This window comes from Squalius cephalus (genome assembly GCF_949319135.1).
Source record: "Squalius cephalus genome assembly, chromosome: 23".
In the NCBI taxonomy this organism is placed as follows: Eukaryota; Metazoa; Chordata; class Actinopteri; order Cypriniformes; family Leuciscidae; genus Squalius; species Squalius cephalus.
Window position 1 is genome coordinate 31,067,139 of NC_137144.1, and position 21,802 is coordinate 31,088,940.

At 35.1% G+C, this 21,802-nt stretch overlaps 1 protein-coding gene across 1 annotated transcript in view; it reads right to left on the minus strand.

Annotated features, from left to right (window-relative positions):
- Nucleotides 1-21,583, minus strand: part of LOC307151544 (E3 ubiquitin-protein ligase RNF19B-like) — a 57,090-nt gene extending 35,507 nt beyond the window's left edge. Inside the window, exon 1 of the mRNA XM_079859646.1 lies at nt 21,421-21,583. Coding sequence (XP_079715772.1) covers nt 21,421-21,496 — 76 coding nt within the window. The 5' untranslated portion in view covers nt 21,497-21,583. The remainder of the gene's footprint in view (nt 1-21,420) is intronic.
- Between the last annotated feature and the right edge of the window lie 219 nt (nt 21,584-21,802).

Below are 21,802 nucleotides of genomic sequence, written 5' to 3' on the forward strand. Positions count from 1 at the left end.
ACTCTGCAGGACTTCGGTCTCAGTGTTCCAGTGTTCAGGTGTCCCAGTGTTGTAATTTCAGAATATATTGCAGGAGATCTCAACATTGTCTGTCAAGGTCCACTTACATGCAGAGCTTTACTCCATCCTAGTCCAGCACACCTGAACAAGCTAATCAAGGTGCATAACTCTGGGTGCACATCACTCAGGTCTCTAGCTCAGTAGTCAGTGGTTAAGGGCCGTCTTTATCACAAAACCCTTACAGTGCACTGAAACATTCGCTCCCTAAAAACTCACTATGTTATCGGAAGTTCTGAAGCACAAAACTTCAATCATACGAGACAGTTCTCTACAAAATGACATGTGATAGGTGATTTTAAAACACAAACCAATATTATATTTCAGCATAAACATAACATCTCTAGACAGGTAATGCCTAATCAAGCAAACATTTACAATTTATCTATGACTGAAATCTTCCACAAGTATGTAGAGGGAAAACTCAAGTGTATACTTCACATTTTGGACAACCATTGTTTTTTTACATTTACCTTTTGGTTATTGTTCTCTTTCTCACTTTAGATGCTGGAGAAAAAACAGCCTGGCTAAAGCATTCAAAGCATCTCAATAATCCAGGATTGGGATGGTGGAAGGAAGAGATCTACTGGTGCCCCTGAGGAACTGATTTACCTAATGCGTCAAATTTAACCAAACATTTTCATCACTCACCTTCATATCGTTGCAAACCTGTAAGACTTTCGTTCATCTTTGAAACACAAATGTAGATCTTTTTAATGAAATCTGAGAGCTTTCTGTCCCTCCATTTCACAGTTTATGCAACTACAACTTTCAAGCTTCAGAAAGGTAGTAAAGACATTATAACAATAATCAATATGACTCCAGTGGTTTAACCTCAACTTTATGAAATGAAGTGAATGCTGTGTGTGCAAAAAAACCCATTCCATCTTTATTCACAAAATAATATATACATCTCTGACACGTTCACGGAGCACCACGATTCATCAGGGTTGTGTTGGCAAGAGAGCCAGCGATCTCATGGCGCAACATGCGTCGGAGATACATAATTTGTGAATAAAGATGTAATTGTATGCGCACATAAGGTAGCCTATCTGTTAAAAATATCTTCATTTGTGTTCTCCACAAAAGTCGTATGGGTTTGGAGCAACATGAGTTAATTAATGACAGAATTTACATTTTAGTGTGAACTATCCCTTTAATGTTTTCTAATGTGGTTATAATTGGCCATTGTTCTGTTTTATAAACATTTTCAATATTTTAAAGATTTATTGTTTTGAAAAAATGTTTATACAGAAAAGATAGATTAATTTGATCAAAAGTCACAGTAAAAACTTTTAAATTGTTTTTAAAAAATTGTTTCAAATAAATGCTGCTCTTTTGAAAGTTCTATTCAAAGAATACTGAAAACTGTATCATAGTTTCCACAAAAATATGAAGCCGTACAACTGATAATAATCATAAATGTTATATATATATATATATATATATATATATATATATATATATATATATATATATATATATATATATATATACACAGGGTTTTTCCTGGCTCAAAATGAGGCGGAGGTGGTAAAATCCTAATAATGTATTTTAATAATAAGGTAATTAAATTAGTATTTTTCATAGATCATCATATAGCCTAATGTGTTTCCCACATCATTTTTGTAGGTGTGTCCTGGTGCCCCCCCGTAAGAAAATTTTGTACATTTTAAAGATAAATTCATTAATTTGTTGCACTTTGAGTCACCCGAATCCACTGTTAAAAATAAATAATCCACCCGCAAACCACCTATATTCTTTGATTTAGATATCTGCATCTGATCATCACATTACAATTATTCAAATTAGTGTTAAGCATGATAATATGGTAACATATCACATTGAATTTGGCTAATTAAAAAAGAAAATTTATTTAAAATAAAAGTTCTTCTTTTGGCAAAATTACATTTCCTTAATAGCCTAAACAGAGGCTTTACTCCCTTCAAACTTAAATTGTCAATGTTTCATTACATCACTGTTTGAAAACACTCAAGAATAATTTTTTGTACCTTTATAAAATGCTTTTTTTTCTTAAATGTTAGCTCCATCTTTCATTTCAAAGTCTTAAATTTGATCAATATATTCAATTAAAATAATAAGACACTAGGCTGTTACCAATCAAATTAAATAATTTACACTGAAAAATTATAACTGTATTAAATGAGATTATTTTAAATATTTTTGAATATACACATAAGGAATGTTGAAAAGAATGATAGCCTACTTTATGAAACTAAACCGCCAGTAGGAGGCGGCAGGCGACCGTCTTAATGAGCGAGTCATTGAGTCATTCATTCAAACGATTCGTTCAATCGGCTGATTTATTCAGAATGAAGCAGTTTATGAATAGTTAATTGAATCTTTGACTCAACCGATTCGTTCAAAATGCTGAATCATTCAGTAATGCTGTGAGATGCGCAATGGTTCTGCTGTGATCTTTGTTTGGAACTATTTTCGCTGCTGAAACCGAACAAAAACAGTCATTGCGTCTAAAATGTAAGTGACTTAATTTTAAGTTTTTTTGTTTATTGAACTGTTATGAAATCAGTCTCGGTTTCAATCTTGATGGCATTCAGGAAACAGCTCTCTGGTCGCGTGTAGCCTAGCTATATATTGTTTCTTAACTATAATATGTTATAAATAACTGCGCGAACCTCAACAGCGCAACATTGTTACCGTCAGTACATTAGGTAGGACTATATTATTATCAACTATAGGCTATCAATCGCCACTTACATTAAATTAAATAAAACAGAATCATCCTCACGTTTTCGGTGATTCCCTAGTTATTTTTTATTTTATATTAAAAATTGTTTTAATCAGGGCATTTGTCCGGATTGGCTACAATTCTCTCTCACTTTTCCCTTCAAAAAAAAGAAAAAAAACACACGTGTCGCGGACACAGTCTATGTTATTGTTAACAAGCGTTATTGTCGAGCCCTGATGTTTTCCTTTATTTGTTTTCCCTGAAGAGAATTACGTTGTTGAAAACGAAAGTAAAAGAGTCACGCACGTTCATTGCGTTTTACCGTGATGAGAGTTCCGTGTCTTTATTAAACTCAACACATTATAATGATTTATCTGTCATCCACCCTCGATTAATTGGAATGGAATGTTTTTATTACTTGGCTCGCCCGACCCGCGGATTATCCGCGCAGCACTATACGTTTTGAGAATGGACACAAGCGGTAACCGCAACAGATCCGTCACGCTGGGAAAAGTGTATCTGACCATGTGACTGTCTGTCCGAGTTTTGTCGAGAGCCGGAGGCGGCACGAAATTTAACAGAGGCGACCGCCTCATAATTCTCTATGCAGGAAAAACCCTGCATATATATATATATATATATATATATATATATATATATATATATAATAGATTGTATCACTATTTATTCTAGAATTAGTAATATATTACAGAAATGCACTCATTAACTAAAATCATTAATCATATCAATCATATTGTATTATTATTCAATAAATTCTATAGAAATTGCTTAACTTTTATGTTTTGTGTCCAGTGATTTTTCATTGTTTTTAACGGGTCCCAGAAAGAATTGTGTTAAAGATGAGTTTATAGCCCACTGGATCGATTACTCTTCACACTGGACTCTTTGAAGACGGACGTGGCAGCAGTTGCAGAACGGCTGCTGCTACAAACGCTTACAGGCTACATCCAAAGATGGAAACATTTCAGGTTTTAGTGATTAACACGTTCTTTCAGTGAATTTTTCGGGTGAACGTGGTAAAAACCAATAGGAAAAAAAAGTACCACATAAGACGTGATATTGACATTTTGAAAATGTTGAACATGACGCATATCGTCGAAGCAACGTTAAAAAAAACCCGTTTCAGCCACGTTGTGAAAATACGTATTTATAACGTTTAAAAAACCCGACATCTGTCGTATTAAATACGTAGGATAAAAACGTTGTGACAACTTTTTCACGAAGTGAAAAAAACGTTTTTGCAACGTTTTTGTGTTTGCTGGGTAAAGATTCCCTTCCCTATTTTATAATGATTTATTGCTTGTTTTTGTTGAATAATAGAAAGCGTAAAAAAATAATCGCATATTAAATCGCAATCGCAATATTGGTAAAAAAAAAAATCGCAATTAGATTATTTTCCAAAATCGTCCAGCCCTAGTGTAAACCACTCCTCGTTCACGCCCCCCTCGCATATTGGCTTTCCAAGCAAAACCTGTTTTACATCAATTTAAATCAATGTATGGTTTTACGTGAACGATAAAGCAAGACTATTTTCACATAATTTTGAAGCCAGAACTTGAAGCAACAACATCCATTAGTCAAAAGTCTTATTGACACATATTTAGTATGAGTTTTGTGGTCTTATTTCAGCAACTTTCTTTTTTTTTTTTTTATATAACCACGCATAAACATTATTCTCTTAAAAATTAAAAATATACATGCATGGTGATCACATATTTTGGTAGCCCTGTTTGTGCTATATAGAGTGAATTTACACCTTTGCCATTAACATGTTTATAAATAACTGAAAAAAGCACAAATGTCAGAGCATGTCAGAACACCTCCAGTGCCCAGAAAACCGCTCAGACTCCAGAGGGTTAAATCCGACCTCTAGTTCATAAATGCCAGAGGAGAACTGGCCCCCGACTGAGCCTGGGTTCTCCCAAGGTTTTTTTTTTTTTCTCCATTAGGTCACCTGATGGAGTTTTTCGGTTCCTTGCCACTGTTGCCTTTGGCTTGCTCAGTTGGGGATATTTGGGGATATTTAATTTAATTAATCAATCAAAAATACTATTGATCAAAATATGAGTTTTTGGTTTAATATATTCTTAATATATAAGACTGTCAATGATCTAATTTCATGTTGTTTTATATTTTGTTGGATTTTAGTTGGACTTGGTCAGAACCGTTCCAAAAATAGTTATCTGCATGCTGCCTTTGGGCTCAGTGATGTTGAATTTAAATGACATGTAAAATAAAGACATGTTATGTTACATTGTGATGTAATGGTGATTTCTGGAAGGGACTAAAGAACAAAGAACTTGTATCAGCTGAAAGGCAGAATGCAAATGTTTGTATTAAGTAAGATAGACATTATATAACAGTTTCAGGTTATGTTTAGTGTTGGTAACATGTCCCACACAAACTTATAGTCGTCCCACATTTGGTTTGTTTGATGGTGGTCACCCTAACTGCGGCCCAAACAAACATGAGGGCGCCCATTTCCCATTACAGATCAAGATCATTTATAAAGGGTTTTAAATTACAAAACAAACTCACACTGAGAACCGGAATGACATGGTAAGCAAGTTTGTTAATATTTAGAAATAAAAAGCGCTACATCTGCCATACAGCGCTATTTTGGCTGTGGTGAATCGCGTGGCAAGCATGACGCGTCACCATGGAAACAATGGGGGGGGGGTCGCGATGCCGGCTCAACATTGTGATGTCTGTCATCCATTGCGATGGACGATGATATCGTCTATCGGCCCAACCCTATACAGTATTATAATATACACAAATAATATCTGCCAATATATAGATATCAGGCTTTTTTACTCCCTAATATCGGTATCGGCCCCCAAAAATCCATATCGATCGGGCTCTAATATTGTTATCGCAATACATAATTTTTTAAAAAGACGTAATTTTTGACGTGCGGACGCGACAGTATAAACCAAGCTTAAAAAGGCTTGTTCGACTTATGATCGGCGGCTGACTTGAAGCAGTGCATGCCGGTTAGATGCACTTGAGATAGTGCCGACGCCACGTGACGTATGCCATCAGAGTCCCGCGAGAACGGTTCGAGAGCTGTCAGCTGATTCACTCTGCGCAGTTTTTCCAGAGCATCTGATGACAACACAACTGTTCCAGATTAAATGTGAAATTATTATATATACATATATATATAGATATTCACACACAGAATGACAATAAATTAACCTTAATCATAAATGATTAACTTTGCTCTATTATTTGTTATTTAAAATGTTTGCATCACATTTCTAGCATTTCCGCCAACCTCTGGCACCTGCCATCTCACCCTACAGGAACGCGAGTGCTCAAAACAGTAAACGCATAGCCTGGGTTTCCCCATGCTGCCTTGAGCGCAGCACGATTTTATTCACGCTGCTAGGCAGTCTGGATACCATGGACCAGATTTTCACCTCAGCTAGGGAACCAATCACAGAACGGGGAGGGAGCAGCAAGACGATGACGACGTCTATGCGACACACCGAAGCAATTTGTTTATATCTATGGATCCAACATGATGGCAGCAGACGCGAAGTTACCTTTCGATGCAGCCTTAGATAGTGTTCTAAGTAGTTTATTATTGTACACATAAATCTCTGACCCATTGTCTTCTTCCTCGTCGAATTTCTGTCGCTCTACATACGTCATCTGGTATAATTGAAACGACTGGCTATGAGCTACGTACAGGCGCATTTGATAGACATTTGTAGCGCTCAATAAACGGCTCTGGGCATTCGTAAACCACGCCTCAAATACGAGAAAATGAACATGTGGTTCCCAGACCACATCTCAATGAGAAAGAGGTCTGACGTTAGCCAGGCTAGTAAACACAAGGAAGGCTGCACATTGTTGACTTCAGGAGGCGCTGCATGAAACCAGCCCCACTCTATATCAATGGAGATTTTGTGAAAAGGGTCCACACCTTTCAGTTCCTGGGAGTCCAAATATCCAACAACCTCTCTTGGTCTGCCAACACCTCAGAAATAATCAAAAAGGCCCAGCAAAGGCAGCATTTCCTTAGAGTGCTCAGGACGCATCATTTAGATTGCAAATTGTTGGTGTCCTTTTACTGCTCCACAATTGAAAGTGTGTTAACATACTGTATTAGTGTGGTACTCCAGGTGTACTGCAGCAGATAAGGCAGCCCTCCAAAGGATAATTAATACAGCCCAAAAAAAAAAAAGAAAAAAAAAAATCAGTGGCTGTCAGCTACTCTCCCTGGAAGGCATTGCTTGCTCCAGTGTTGCCAGATTGGGCGGTTTTGAATTTGATTGTGCGGGTAAAAAAGGGTTTGGGCGGGTGGACAAAATTTGGGCTGGTTTGGGGTAAGTTCGGCGGTTTTCAAACATCTACATTTTAAAGTCTAATTGGTTAAAAAACTAAACTAAAGTGTGCATGTAGTCCATAAAATCAGTCATCATGACATTTAGTCATGAGTCTCAAAAGCTCAATAAAATGGGTTGAACCTGACATGGTCTGTCATACTTTTTATTTGTGTTTTTTCTGTTAACTTTGACCCTAAGAACCAATAATTGGAGGGTCTGCTCTGCTGGAAATATCGCGAAAAAAAATTGTGGCCATTTTAGTGTATGCACCCTTTATTTTTTATCAGAAAAATGTGAAAAATGATCAAGTTGATTAAGTTTTTGATCAAGTTTTTCTCAAATCCTCAGTGGGTTTGGTAGGCTGTCAATAAATGCATTCCAGATACAAAGAACACATTTGCTGACAACATCCACTGAAAAAATAACTCTTAAAACACATTTCTACATGATTTTGCATCAATTTAATGCAAAAAATTAGGCGTTTTCTCACTTTTTTCCAATATTTTCATCTTTACTTCATTGGCAATCAACTATTCCCCCAAGTTATGACATCAGTCAATATGTCATTCTTTTCACCAAACAGTATACTCATTCCACAGAAAAAATCATAAAAATCCAACCAAAATCAATGGATCTGTGATGATTTCACTAATAGTTGATCAGCAGGCTCAGAACCTCAATAGAATTGTAGGCTACTCTCAAAATTCCGAAAGACATGTAGTCCATGAGCCAGGGGGGTTGATCGGTATCATCGGGGGGGAAAAATGCTATCATTGTTATTTGGCAAGGTATACACCCCTAGTATTAGAAAAATCACGATAGCAGTGCAGGGGTGGTAGCGAAATCACTTTTTTCAGCTCATGAAGTTACTAACCCCCTAAGATAAATTCCGTTTTTGAAATCTGGTGTATATCTGGTTTAGGCTCATGCTAGGGATATTGTCAATATTCTATAATATGGTGATTGGTATTGCTGGAAAGGGGACCTTTTAGGCTTTCATTTAAGCCCAGTACTGAATCTGTCTGACAAACACAGAGGTCACATGACTTCTTTAAACCAGAAATAACACACTTTTTTTTTATCAAAATAGAATAGAGCCAATAGAATGGACTAGTCCAGGGCCAAATGTTGTAATAAAAACACTTGTAATTGGTGTAACAAAATGTTTCTATCATGTATTTTGATATTCACCCACTTTCAGTTAGAATGTCAGAAAGCAGCTCATGCACTGAATGTTGATGAATTTTGACAGTTTGACGAGGTTTTGTCAGTTTTGTGAAAAGATTGTTGGTTCAGTTGACTGGTTATAACAACACTACCAACTATACCATCTTCAATCAACTTCCATTGAGTTCCAGGGGTATTAAATGTAAGTACAAAATACTTTTTCTCTTGTGATTGTGAATTGGTGGGGAATAGTAGCAGTAGCTAATGTAAGCTTGGTGTTTTTCACACTTAGTATACTTTTTTTAAACTTAAAATAAGAAAGTATACTTTCAGTCTACATTTTATGTACTTCTCAGAAATATACTTAAAATTACACTTCAGTGTACTTGATTTATACTGAGAGAAAAGTCCAGGGCCCGCATTCATAAAGATTCTAAGAATCCTCTCCGAAAACTCTTAATTTAGCTTAAAGGAGAACTCCGGTCAATTTTAACATTGAGCTCATTTTTTTGTACATTTGGAGTGCTGTCAGTACAGAGAACAACGACAAAAATCGGTGTTGCCTACACCGTGTTATCCTCTTTTTAAAATGTGCACCCTGTTGACTTAAATGGGGCAAGTTTTAAACCTGCTTTTAGCCTCTTAACATCCTTGATGTGTCATTACAAGTGCACAGCCATGTGAGCGCTGGCTGAATTATTATCATTTTTATCCATATCTTTCACATCTACTGCCGTCAGATTCACCCGTGTTCTCTCTGAAGGAATCACTCACATTGGCTGTGCACTTGTAATGACACATCAAGGATGTTAAGAGGCTAAAAGCAGGTTTAAAACTTGCCCTATTGAAATCAACAGGGTGCAAATTTTAAAAAGAGGATAACACGGTATAGGCAACACCGATTTTTGTCGTTGTTCTCTGTATTGACAGCACTCCAAATTTACAAAAAAAATGAGCTCAATGTTAAAATTGACCGGAGTTCTCCTTTAAAAACTTTTACGTAGGAGTCTTAGCTTAAGAGCGATTCGGGACCGATCTGAGAACAACTCTGAGCAAGGAAAAGACAAAAACTTTCATCTTAGTGAGGAGGCGGGGCTGACCCCGTTGCTATGTATGACACAATCTTTTGAAGACTGTGATTGGCTGGTTGTCCAAGAAGGAAAAAAAGAGTGATTTTAAGTATAGGGTCTATTCTAAGCCTCCACTTTGAAATTACATGTGACTGTGTACATTACACACTGCTGCACTGTTGCATTTTCCCAGTTGCCAAATATCGTAATGTAGTGATTACTTTCATTTCTGGCGCTATTGCATTTCTGCGCTGTGTCGGAGATGTTAGCGCGTCTCTAAGATCAGTCACAAACATGATCCCTGCATGATCTAATCTATAGCGTCTTATTAACTCACTGTCATCCATTGTCTGCAACAGATTTCTTCTCCTCCTTCTTTCTGCCATGATCTCCTCTGCTGAAGAAACTCTTCAGCCTCTTAAAAGTCCTCGTCCGTACTCCTAACAATTCTGACCTTAAGACCTCTTTTAAGGGTTAAGATGCTTTCTGAAGTACTTTTTTCTTTACTGGAATGTTTTCTTTAATTTTAAGAGTAAACGGACACATTTCTAAGAATTTTAGAATTTTGTCACTAGGAGCTACTCTTAGCATTAAGATTCTTTATGAATACGGGCCCAGGTATATTTGGCCTGTACTTGAACTCAATCTTTTGATCCAGATATACTTAAAAGAATAATTAAGAATTCAAAGTATACTTGTCTTGTAGTTGTGTTAACTCTTTTGATTGAGTAGTCAATTAAATATACTTTTTTACATAGTTTTTTCATATACATACAGTCTTATGAAACTTACATTGTTTGAAAATATTGATTAGAAAATTGATATATAACAGATATGTTTCTAATTCTGCATATCTGAATTTTTGTGGAGGCTAGTCTACTGGTCATGTATATCAATTTACTCTAATTCTACTTTTTTGTTTAAAATGTTGCCTTTCTTTATGAAACTTACTGACATTCAAGTGTTAAGATTAAAAAAGGATGCATGAAGCTAATAACATGTTTTTAAAATTAAAGTACAGTTAAAGGTATTTTTCAAGTGCAAAAATAATAATGTTACATGTTAAGTGCAAAGTATAATGTTATGTTTACTTAAAGAAAACTTACAAGTACACTTGCAGTATAAACTACGAAACTAGTAGTTTACTGAGAGTACACATCAGTGTGTACTTTCATAAACTAAAAATTTTACTACTTGTATTAAAACAGTAAACTACTAGTATACTTATAAGTTCACTTGTAGTACAGATGCATTACAAATGAGAAACCTAGTTGTGTACTTAGTTTACTACTCTTACAAATACTAAAAATACGAAAAGTGAGCCAATTTAGTCCCAAGCAGTATTAAAATAGTACACAATTTTACTACAAGTACACATTGATATTAGTATACTTACTACATAAAGTATACTTAAAAATATACTTGAAAATTACTTAAGCATACTTCATAAAATGAACATGAAGAGATGCACTTTTATGATGAAGAGATTCACTTTTATAATGGACAGATGCACTTTTATGATGGGTAGATGGACTTTTATAATAGATAGATGGGCTTTTATGATGAGAGATGGACTTTTATGATGGATAGATGCACTTTTATAATGGATAGATGGACTTTTATAATGGACAGATGCACTTTTATAATGGATAGATGCACTTTTATAATAGATAGATGCACTTTTATAATGGATATATGCACTTTTATAATGGATAGATGGACTTTTATAATGGATAGATGCACTTTTATAATAGATAGATGCACTTTTATAATGGATATATGCACTTTTATGATGGAGAGATGGACTTTTATAATGGATAGATTGACTTTTATAATGGATAGATGCACTTTTATAATGGAGAGATGGACTTTTATGATGGAGAGATGCACTATTATGATGGACAGATGCACTTTTATAATGGAGAGCTGCACTATTATGATGGACAGATGCACTTTTAAAATGGCGAGATGGACTTTTATAATGGATATATGCACTTTTATAATGGATAGATTGACTTTTATAATGGATAGATGCACTTTTATAATGGATAGATGCACTTTTATGATGGATAGATGCACTTTTATGATGGAGAGATGCACTTTTATGATGGATAGATGCACTTTTATAATGGATAGATGGACTTTTATGATGGAGAGATGGACTTTTATAATGGATAGATTGACTTTTATAATGGATAGATGCACTTTTATAATGGATAGATGCACTTTTATGATGGATAGATGCACTTTTATGATGGATAGATGGACTTTTATGATGGAGAGATGGACTTTTATAATGGATAGATTGACTTTTATAATGGATAGATGCACTTTTATAATGGATAGATGCACTTTTATGATGGATAGATGCACTTTTATGATGGATAGATGCACTTTTATGATGGAGAGATGCACTTTTATGATGGATAGATGCACTTTTATAATGGATAGATGGACTTTTATGATGGAGAGATGGACTTTTATAATGGATAGATTGACTTTTATAATGGATAGATGCACTTTTATAATGGATAGATGCACTTTTATGATGGATAGATGCACTTGTATGATGGATAGATGCACTTTTATGATGGATAGATGCACTTTTTTAATGGATAGATGGACTTTTATAATAGATAGATGCACTTTTATGATGGATAGATGGACTTTTATGATGGAGAGATGGACTTTTATAATGGATAGATTGACTTTTATAATGGATAGATGCACTTTTATGATGGATAGATTGACTTTTATGATGGATAGATGCACTTTTATGATGGATAGATGCACTTTTATGATTGATAGATGCACTTTTATGATGGATAGATGCACTTTTATGATGGATAGATGCACTTTTATGATGGATGGACTTTTATGATGGAGAGATGGACTTTTATAATGGATAGATGCACTTTTATAATGGATAGATGCACTTTTATGATGGATAGATGCACTTGTATGATGGATAGATGCACTTTTATGATGGATAGATGCACTTTTATAATGGATAGATGGACTTTTATAATAGATAGATGCACTTTTATGATGGATAGATGGACTTTTATGATGGAGAGATGGACTTTTATAATGGATAGATTGACTTTTATAATGGATAGATGCACTTTTATGATGGATAGATTGACTTTTATGATGGATAGATGCACTTTTATGATGGATAGATGCACTTTTATGATTGATAGATGCACTTTTATGATGGATAGATGCACTTTTATAATGGATAGATGCACTTTTATGATTGATAGATGCACTTTTATGATGGATGGACTTTTATGATGGAGAGATGGACTTTTATAATGGATAGATGCACTTTTATAATGGATAGATGGACTTTTATAATGGATAGATGGACTTTTATGATGGAGAGATGGACTTTTATGATGGACAGATGCACTTTTATAATGGATATATGCACTTTTATAATGGATAGATGGACTTTTATAATGGATAGATGGACTTTTATAATGGATATATGCACTTTTATGATGGAGAGATGGACTTTTATGATGGAGAGATGGACTTTTATAATGGATAAATGCACTTTTATGATGGAGAGATGGACTTTTATGATGGAGATGGACTTTTATAATGGATAAATGCACTTTTATGATGGAGAGATGGACTTTTATGATGGAGAGATGGACTTTTATGATGGAGAGATGCACTTTTATAATGGATAGATGGACTTTTATAATGGATAGATGCACTTTTATAATGGATAGATGGACTTTTATGATGGAGAGATGGACTTTTATGATGGATATATGCACTTTTATAATGGATAGATGGACTTTTATGATGGAGAGATGGACTTTTATGATGGAGATGGACTTTTATAATGGATAAATGCACTTTTATGATGGAGAGATGGACTTTTATGATGGAGAGATGGACTTTTATGATGGAGAGATGCACTTTTATAATGGATAGATGGACTTTTATAATGGATAGATGCACTTTTATAATGGATAGATGGACTTTTATGATGGAGAGATGGACTTTTATGATGGATATATGCACTTTTATAATGGATAGATGGACTTTTATAATGGATAGATGGACTTTTATAATGGATATATGCACTTTTATGATGGAGAGATGGACTTTTATGATGGATATATGCACTTTTATAATGGATAAATGCACTTTTATGATGGATAGATGCACTTTTATAATGGATAAATGCACTTTTATGATGGAGAGATGGACTTTTATGATGGAGAGATGGACTTTTATAATGGATAAATGCACTTTTATGATGTAGAGATGGACTTTTATGATGGAGAGATGGACTTTTATGATGGAGAGATGGACTTTTATAATGGATAGATGCACTTTTATAATGGATAGATGGACTTTTATAATGGATAGATGCACTTTTATAATGGATAGATGGACTTTTATAATGGATAGATGGACTTTTATAATGGATAGATGCACTTTTATAATGGATAGATGGACTTTTATGATGGAGAGATGGACTTTTATGATGGATATATGCACTTTTATAATGGATAGATGGACTTTTATAATGGATAGATGGACTTTTATGATGGAGAGATGGACTTTTATAATGGATAGATGCACTTTTATAATGGATAAATGCACTTTTATGATGGATAGATGCACTTTTATAATGGATAAATGCACTTTTATGATGGATAGATGCACTTTTATGATGGAGAGATGCACTTTTATAATGGACAGATGCACTTTTATAATGGATAAATGCACTTTTATGATGGATAAGGCCATCCTTAAAAATATTCTTGTTTGCCGTAACCCGACCGACCGTCAATTTAGCACCGACCCAATTATTTATTTTTTTTCCCTTTTAGTCCGACCGACTTGCCGGTTGTAAACTTGCGTTAAGACCGACCGATTTTTTTTTTAACTCTTCAAACAACTAATACAAATGCAATAAAATAATAGTTATTAAGTATTGTGAATATAAATTGCCTAGACCTACATACAAACATAAGCTACGTTCTTTCTTTTAAATAAAAACCCGTGGCGCGTCATCTATGATTATGTTTACACCATTGGTTTACGCATCACATACGGCCTGCAGGCAAAGTTCGCTTCGTTTCATTCACTGTCAATGGTTCGCGCTTGGTGATGATGGCTGCGGCTTTACTCTAAAGATTATTTCATTTTTATATGTTGTTGAATATGGTTTATTAAAAAATAAACATGTGAGAGCGTGTTATAGGCTATATGTCATGTTTTAGTCAGATATGACGACGCTACTGCAACACGCATCGCCGCAGATGAAGCTGAGCATCAACGTGCTATCGCAAATCAAAGTGAAAGTAAGTCGCAGACGCTTAACACACAATCATCTTCATTAAATGTAAAGAAACAAAATGATCTTACCAGGGCTGTTTCCGCTTTCTCTTATTGCGGGCTTTGATTCAGACATTTTAGCTGATGATCAATAAAATAATGCGTCTCATAACTGTTGCTTTCGGTGACGTGCACTCCTAAATCTGCATATAGCGGGAATTGAAGATCGGATTTATATCCGCAAAAAACACACACATTTAGCCTATGTAACCAGGTGTAAATGGAATCGTTTTGATAAATCAGATTGCAATCCGATCTGAGAAAACGCATGAAGTGGCCTGGTGTAAACAGCCCCTAGACATCGGTGAAAAATGTTCGTTCACTGTCTCCCCTCCCCCTCCGACCCCGATTTTTTTTTTAATAAAAAAAATATACTTTTTTATATTATTTTTTTTATATATAAAAAAATATATACCTACCTACCGACCCCTTTTTTCTTTTTTTTTTTGCTGTTACTGCAAACCAAAATATTTTTAAGGATGGCCTAAATGCACTTTTATGATGGACAGATGCACTTTTATGATGGATAGATGAACTTTTATAATGGATAAATGCACTTTTATGATGGACAGATGCACTTTTATGATGGACAGATGCACTTTTATGATGGATAGATGAACTTTTATAATGGATAAATGCACTTTTATGATGGACAGATGCACTTTTATAATGGATAGATGGACTTTTATGATGGATAGATGCACTTTTATGATGGAGAGATGGACTTTTTTGATGGAGAGATGGACTTTTTTGATGAGAGATGGACTTTTTTGATGGAGAGATGGACTTTTATAATGGATAGATGCACTATTATGATGGATAGATGCACTTTTATGATGGATAGATGGACTTTTATAATGGATAAATGCACTTTTATGATGGATAGATGCACTTTTATAATGGAGAGATGGACTTATAGAATGGATAGATGGACTTTTATGATGGATAGATGGACTTTTATGATGGAGAGATGGACTTTTATGATGGAGAGATGGACTTTTATGATGGACAGATGCACTTTTATAATGGATAATTGCACTTTTATGATGGATAGATGCACTTTTATAATGGAGAGATGGACTTTTAGAATGGATAGATGGACTTTTATGATGGAGAGATGGACTTTTTTGATGGAGAGATGAACTTTTATAATGGATAAATGCACTTTTATGATGGACAGATGCACTTTTATAATGGATAGATGGACTTTTATGATGGATAGATGCACTTTTATGATGGAGAGATGGACTTTTTTGATGGAGAGATGGACTTTTTTGATGAGAGATGGACTTTTTTGATGGAGAGATGGACTTTTATAATGGACAGATGCACTTTTATAATGGATAGATGCACTTTTATGATGGATAGATGGACTTTTATAATGGATAAATGCACTTTTATGATGGATAGATGCACTTTTATAATGGAGAGATGGACTTATAGAATGGATAGATGGACTTTTATGATGGATAGATGGACTTTTATGATGGAGAGATGGACTTTTATGATGGAGAGATGGACTTTTATGATGGACAGATGCACTTTTATAATGGATAATTGCACTTTTATGATGGATAGATGCACTTTTATAATGGAGAGATGGACTTTTAGAATGGATAGATGGACTTTTATGATGGAGAGATGGACTTTTTTGATGGAGAGATGGACTTTTAGAATGGATAGATGGACTTTTATGATGGAGAGATGGACTTTTTTGATGGAGAGATGGACTTTTATAATGGACAGATGCACTTTTATAATGGATAGATGCACTTTTATGATGGATAGATGCACTTTTATAATGGATAGATGCACTTTTATAATGGATAGATGCACTTTTATGATGGACAGATGCACTTTTATGATGGATAGATGCACTTTTATGATGGACAGATGCACTTTTATAATGGATAGATGGACTTTTATGATGGACAGATGCACTTTTATGATGGATAGATGCACTTTTATGATGGACAGATGCACTTTTATAATGGATAGATGGACTTTTATGATGGACAGATGCACTTTTATGATGGATAGATGAACTTTTATAATGGATAAATGCACTTTTATGATGGACAGATGCACTTTTATAATGGATAGATGGACTTTTATGATGGATAGATGCACTTTTATGATGGAGAGATGGACTTTTTTGATGGAGAGATGGACTTTTTTGATGAGAGATGGACTTTTTTGATGGAGAGATGGACTTTTATAATGGACAGATGCACTTTTATAATGGATAGATGCACTTTTATGATGGATAGATGGACTTTTATAATGGATAAATGCACTTTTATGATGGATAGATGCACTTTTATAATGGAGAGATGGACTTATAGAATGGATAGATGGACTTTTATGATGGATAGATGGACTTTTATGATGGAGAGATGGACTTTTATGATGGAGAGATGGACTTTTATGATGGACAGATGCACTTTTATAATGGATAATTGCACTTTTATGATGGATAGATGCACTTTTATAATGGAGAGATGGACTTTTAGAATGGATAGATGGACTTTTATGATGGAGAGATGGACTTTTTTGATGGAGAGATGGACTTTTAGAATGGACAGATGCACTTTTATAATGGATAGATGCACTTTTATGATGGATAGATGCACTTTTATAATGGATAGATGCACTTTTATAATGGATAGATGCACTTTTATGATGGACAGATGCACTTTTATGATGGATAGATGCACTTTTATGATGGACAGATGCACTTTTATAATGGATAGATGGACTTTTATGATGGACAGATGCACTTTTATAATGGACAGATGCACTTTTATAATGGATAGATGCACTTTTATGATGGACAGATGCACTTTTATAATGGATAGATGGACTTTTATAATGGATAGATGCACTTTTATGATGGACAGATGCACTTTTATAATGGATAGATGCACTTTTATGATGGACAGATGCACTTTTATAATGGATAGATGGACTTTTATGATGGACAGATGCACTTTTATAATGGATAGATGGACTTTTATGATGGACAGATGCACTTTTATAATGGATAGATGGACTTTTATGATGGACAGATGCACTTTTATAATGGACAGATGCACTTTTATAATGGATAGATGCACTTTTATGATGGATAGATGGACTTTTATAATGGATAGATGGACTTTTATGATGGACAGATGCACTTTTATAATGGACAGATGCACTTTTATAATGGATAGATGCACTTTTATGATGGATAGATGGACTTTTATAATGGATAGATGGACTTTTATAATGGATAGATGCACTTTTATGATGGACAGATGCACTTTTATAATGGATAGATGCACTTTTATGATGGACAGATGCACTTTTATAATGGATAGATGGACTTTTATGATGGACAGATGCACTTTTATAATGGATAGATGCACTTTTATGATGGATAGATGGACTTTTATAATGGACAGATGCACTTTTATAATGGACAGATGCACTTTTATAATGGATAGATGCACTTTTATGATGGATAGATGGACTTTTATAATGGACAGATGCACTTTTATGATGGACAGATGCACTTTTATGATGGATAGATGGACTTTTATAATGGATAGATGGACTTTTAGAATGGATAGATTGACTTTTATAATGGATAGATGCACTTTTATGATGGATAGATGGACTTTTATAATGGACAGATGCACTTTTATGATGGATAGATGGACTTTTATAATGGATAGATGGACTTTTAGAATGGATAGACAATAATAGGTTTTTACAGCGATTGATTCCAACAATCTTTTCACAAAACTGACAAAACCTTGTCAAAATTCATCAACATTCAGTGCATGAGCTACTTTCTGACATTCTAACTGAAAGTGGGTGAATATCAAAATACATAATAGAAACATTTTGTTACACCAATTACAAGTGTTTTTATTACAACATTTGGCCCTGGACTGATAGGGTATTCTATTTGTCCATTCTATTGGCTCTATTCTATTTTGAAGACTTGTGCTGGCTGCAGAAGTCTAATTTAAGGCTCTCACAAATAAATAGTATGGGTATATTATACATTTTCTGAGTCATCAGAGTGCCTTGAGTATTGAAGTTGTTGACTTTTGTGTCCGTGGTGTTCTTTCATGCCACAGGGATAAAATAAAGCATACAGTTTAGGTGGAAATTGTGAAAAAATGTGTGTTATTTCTGGTTTAAAGAAGTCATGTGACCTCTGTGTTTGTCGGACAGATTCAGTACTGGGCTTAAATGAAAGCCTAAAAGGTCCCCTTTCCAGCAATACCAAGCACCATATTATAGAATATTGACAATATCCCTAGCATGAGCCTAAACCAGATATACACCAGATTTCAAAAACGGAATTTATCTTAGGGGGTTAGTAACTTCATGAACTGAAAAAAGTGATTTCGCTACCACCCCTGCACTGCTATCGTGATTTTTCTAATACTAGGGGTGTATACCTTGCCAAATAACAATGATAGCATTTTTCCCCCCCGATGATACCGATCAACCCCCCTGGCTCATGGACTACATGTCTTTCGGAATTTTGAGAGTAGCCTACAATTCTATTGAGGTTCTGAGCCTGCTGATCAACTATTAGTGAAATCATCACAGATCCATTGATTTTGGTTGGATTTTTATGATTTTTTCTGTGGAATGAGTATACTGTTTGGTGAAAAGAATGACATATTGACTGATGTCATAACTTGGGGGAATAGTTGATTGCCAATGAAGTAAAGATGAAAATATTGGAAAAAAGTGAGAAAACGCCTAATTTTTTGCATTAAATTGATGCAAAATCATGTAGAAATGTGTTTTAAGAGTTATTTTTTCAGTGGATGTTGTCAGCAAATGTGTTCTTTGTATCTGGAATGCATTTATTGACAGCCTACCAAACCCACTGAGGATTTGAGAAAAACTTGATCAAAAACTTAATCAACTTGATCATTTTTCACATTTTTCTGATAGAAAATAAAGGGTGCATACACTAAAATGGCCACAATTTTTTTTCGCGATATTTCCAGCAGAGCAGACCCTCCAATTATTGGTTCTTAGGGTCAAAGTTAACAGAAAAAACACAAATAAAAAGTATGACAGACCATGTCAGGTTCAACCCATTTTTGAGACTTTGGCTCCCCGACTAATTACTGTACACACACGCCCATGCAGAGTCAGCTGGCATTGGTGTTGACATCACCGACGAGCACGCACTTTTAGCCAATCAGCGATCAGCAGGCAGATGCGAATGAGTTGTAGCTGTATATTCAAGTGATCGCTAATGCCAAAGTGATATAGCCTACTAAACAGTAAGTTGTATCACAGTAAAGAGTGAGATAGTGAGCAACTCTAAAAACGTAGGCTACACGTGGTGGGAGATATCGATGGTGACTATAACTCTGAGAGTAGAGCACTGTTGAATGACTTGAAATGAAATCAAATATGGGACGTGAAATATGTCCATGGCCATGTGCACACTAGCCTAACTTTACCAGACATCGGCAACTTTTACACCGTCCAGACTGCACTATACTCGACCCTGACAGCTGCTGAAAAAGGTTTGAAACAACGATGAATCAGTTTTGACTGCTAAATTCTGCGTTATGTTCTGCAATGTGTTCTACCGAGGGTTAAAGTCATCGGTTCATTTCTTGATTGCCGTTTTGACAGTGTCCATCTGGACATTTTAGTCATATTGGCTAATTCTTCTTAATTATTGCCCTGTTTTGATCTGTTTTCCTGGAATTTTTTTTTTTTGGATTATTTTAGCATTGTTATTTTGTTTTAAGGAGATACAAGTTGTGCTTATCAACCTTGAATGACGGTAATGATATGAAATTATATCATATTATTTTGGCAGTAAAATTTTGGGAGTTTTTTTCTTGTAGTGGGCGGATTTTGGTGAGCTTTTGGGCTGGAAATCACCGTCCCAATCTGGCAACACTGGCTTGCTCCCACTGTCTCTCAAAAGGCCAATAACATCACCAAGGACATATCACATCCAGGGCACTTGTTGTTTAATCTTTTGCCCTCGGGCAGACAGTACAGATCCTTAAGAACAAGGACCACAAGACTAAAGGACAGCTTCTTTCCTGTGGCAATCCGGACTCAAAACTCAAAAATTCACTAATGCACTAAAGGCAAAGACCAGGATTAAAATACTATTCTAGTCACGTTATTTAACTACATTTATTATTTTTATTCCAATCTCTTCTTTTGTCTACTGCTGTTTTTGTTTACAATATATTTTATTTAAATGTTTTATTCTGCAGGCTGAGTGAATGTAGCCTACCAACCAGACTTTGTAGACGGTCCCTGGTCTCGAGGCGTGTCACTCACTAAAACCTAGCTTATATGCGTTACAAGACATTGAGAAGGATCAAAACATTTCAAACATTTTACAAACTAAATAATTCACTAATAATATATAGAAATGTTCGCGACTGGATATCTGTTGAACATCCAACGTCAAACCAACTTGATCACAGTAGCATAAGAATATGAAAAAAAAAAAACGTTAATAAGGCTGGATTTAACATGTCAGGTCATTCAATAAGAAGCATAAAGTTAACCCATTTAACTGTGATTTTAGCGCTATTGTGTAATTTGTCGTCGTATGTTTTGTCTTACGATCAGTTCGGTTAGTGGTAAAGTTAGACTACTTTCTTCAAATATTTCAAGCTTTATTCAAACTCACCGATATCGTTGCACTTTTTCACGAGCTTAATGCCGAGGATGAAGTCCGATATCTTATATCGTTTCTCCTGTGACATTTTAAGAATGTCTCTTAAACAGCTCTTGGCTCTGGCTCTGACTCGGAGACTTTCGTTTTTACTCTTTTCATGCAGACTTACCAGAAATCACGTGACTGATAACAGTTCCCCTTCCCCTCACTGCAGTACACGAGATCCAGGGGGCGGAGCTGGATCCAGATCTAAGGGGTGGAGATTAGTAGGTTTAGGGGTGGGTTTAGGGATCAGGGGGTGGAGATGCCTTCCTGTGCCAGGCAGTAGATCGCAAGATTCAACAAAACAAGAGCTTTGTCTTTATTAAATGTAATTGAGAAGACCTGACCTAGC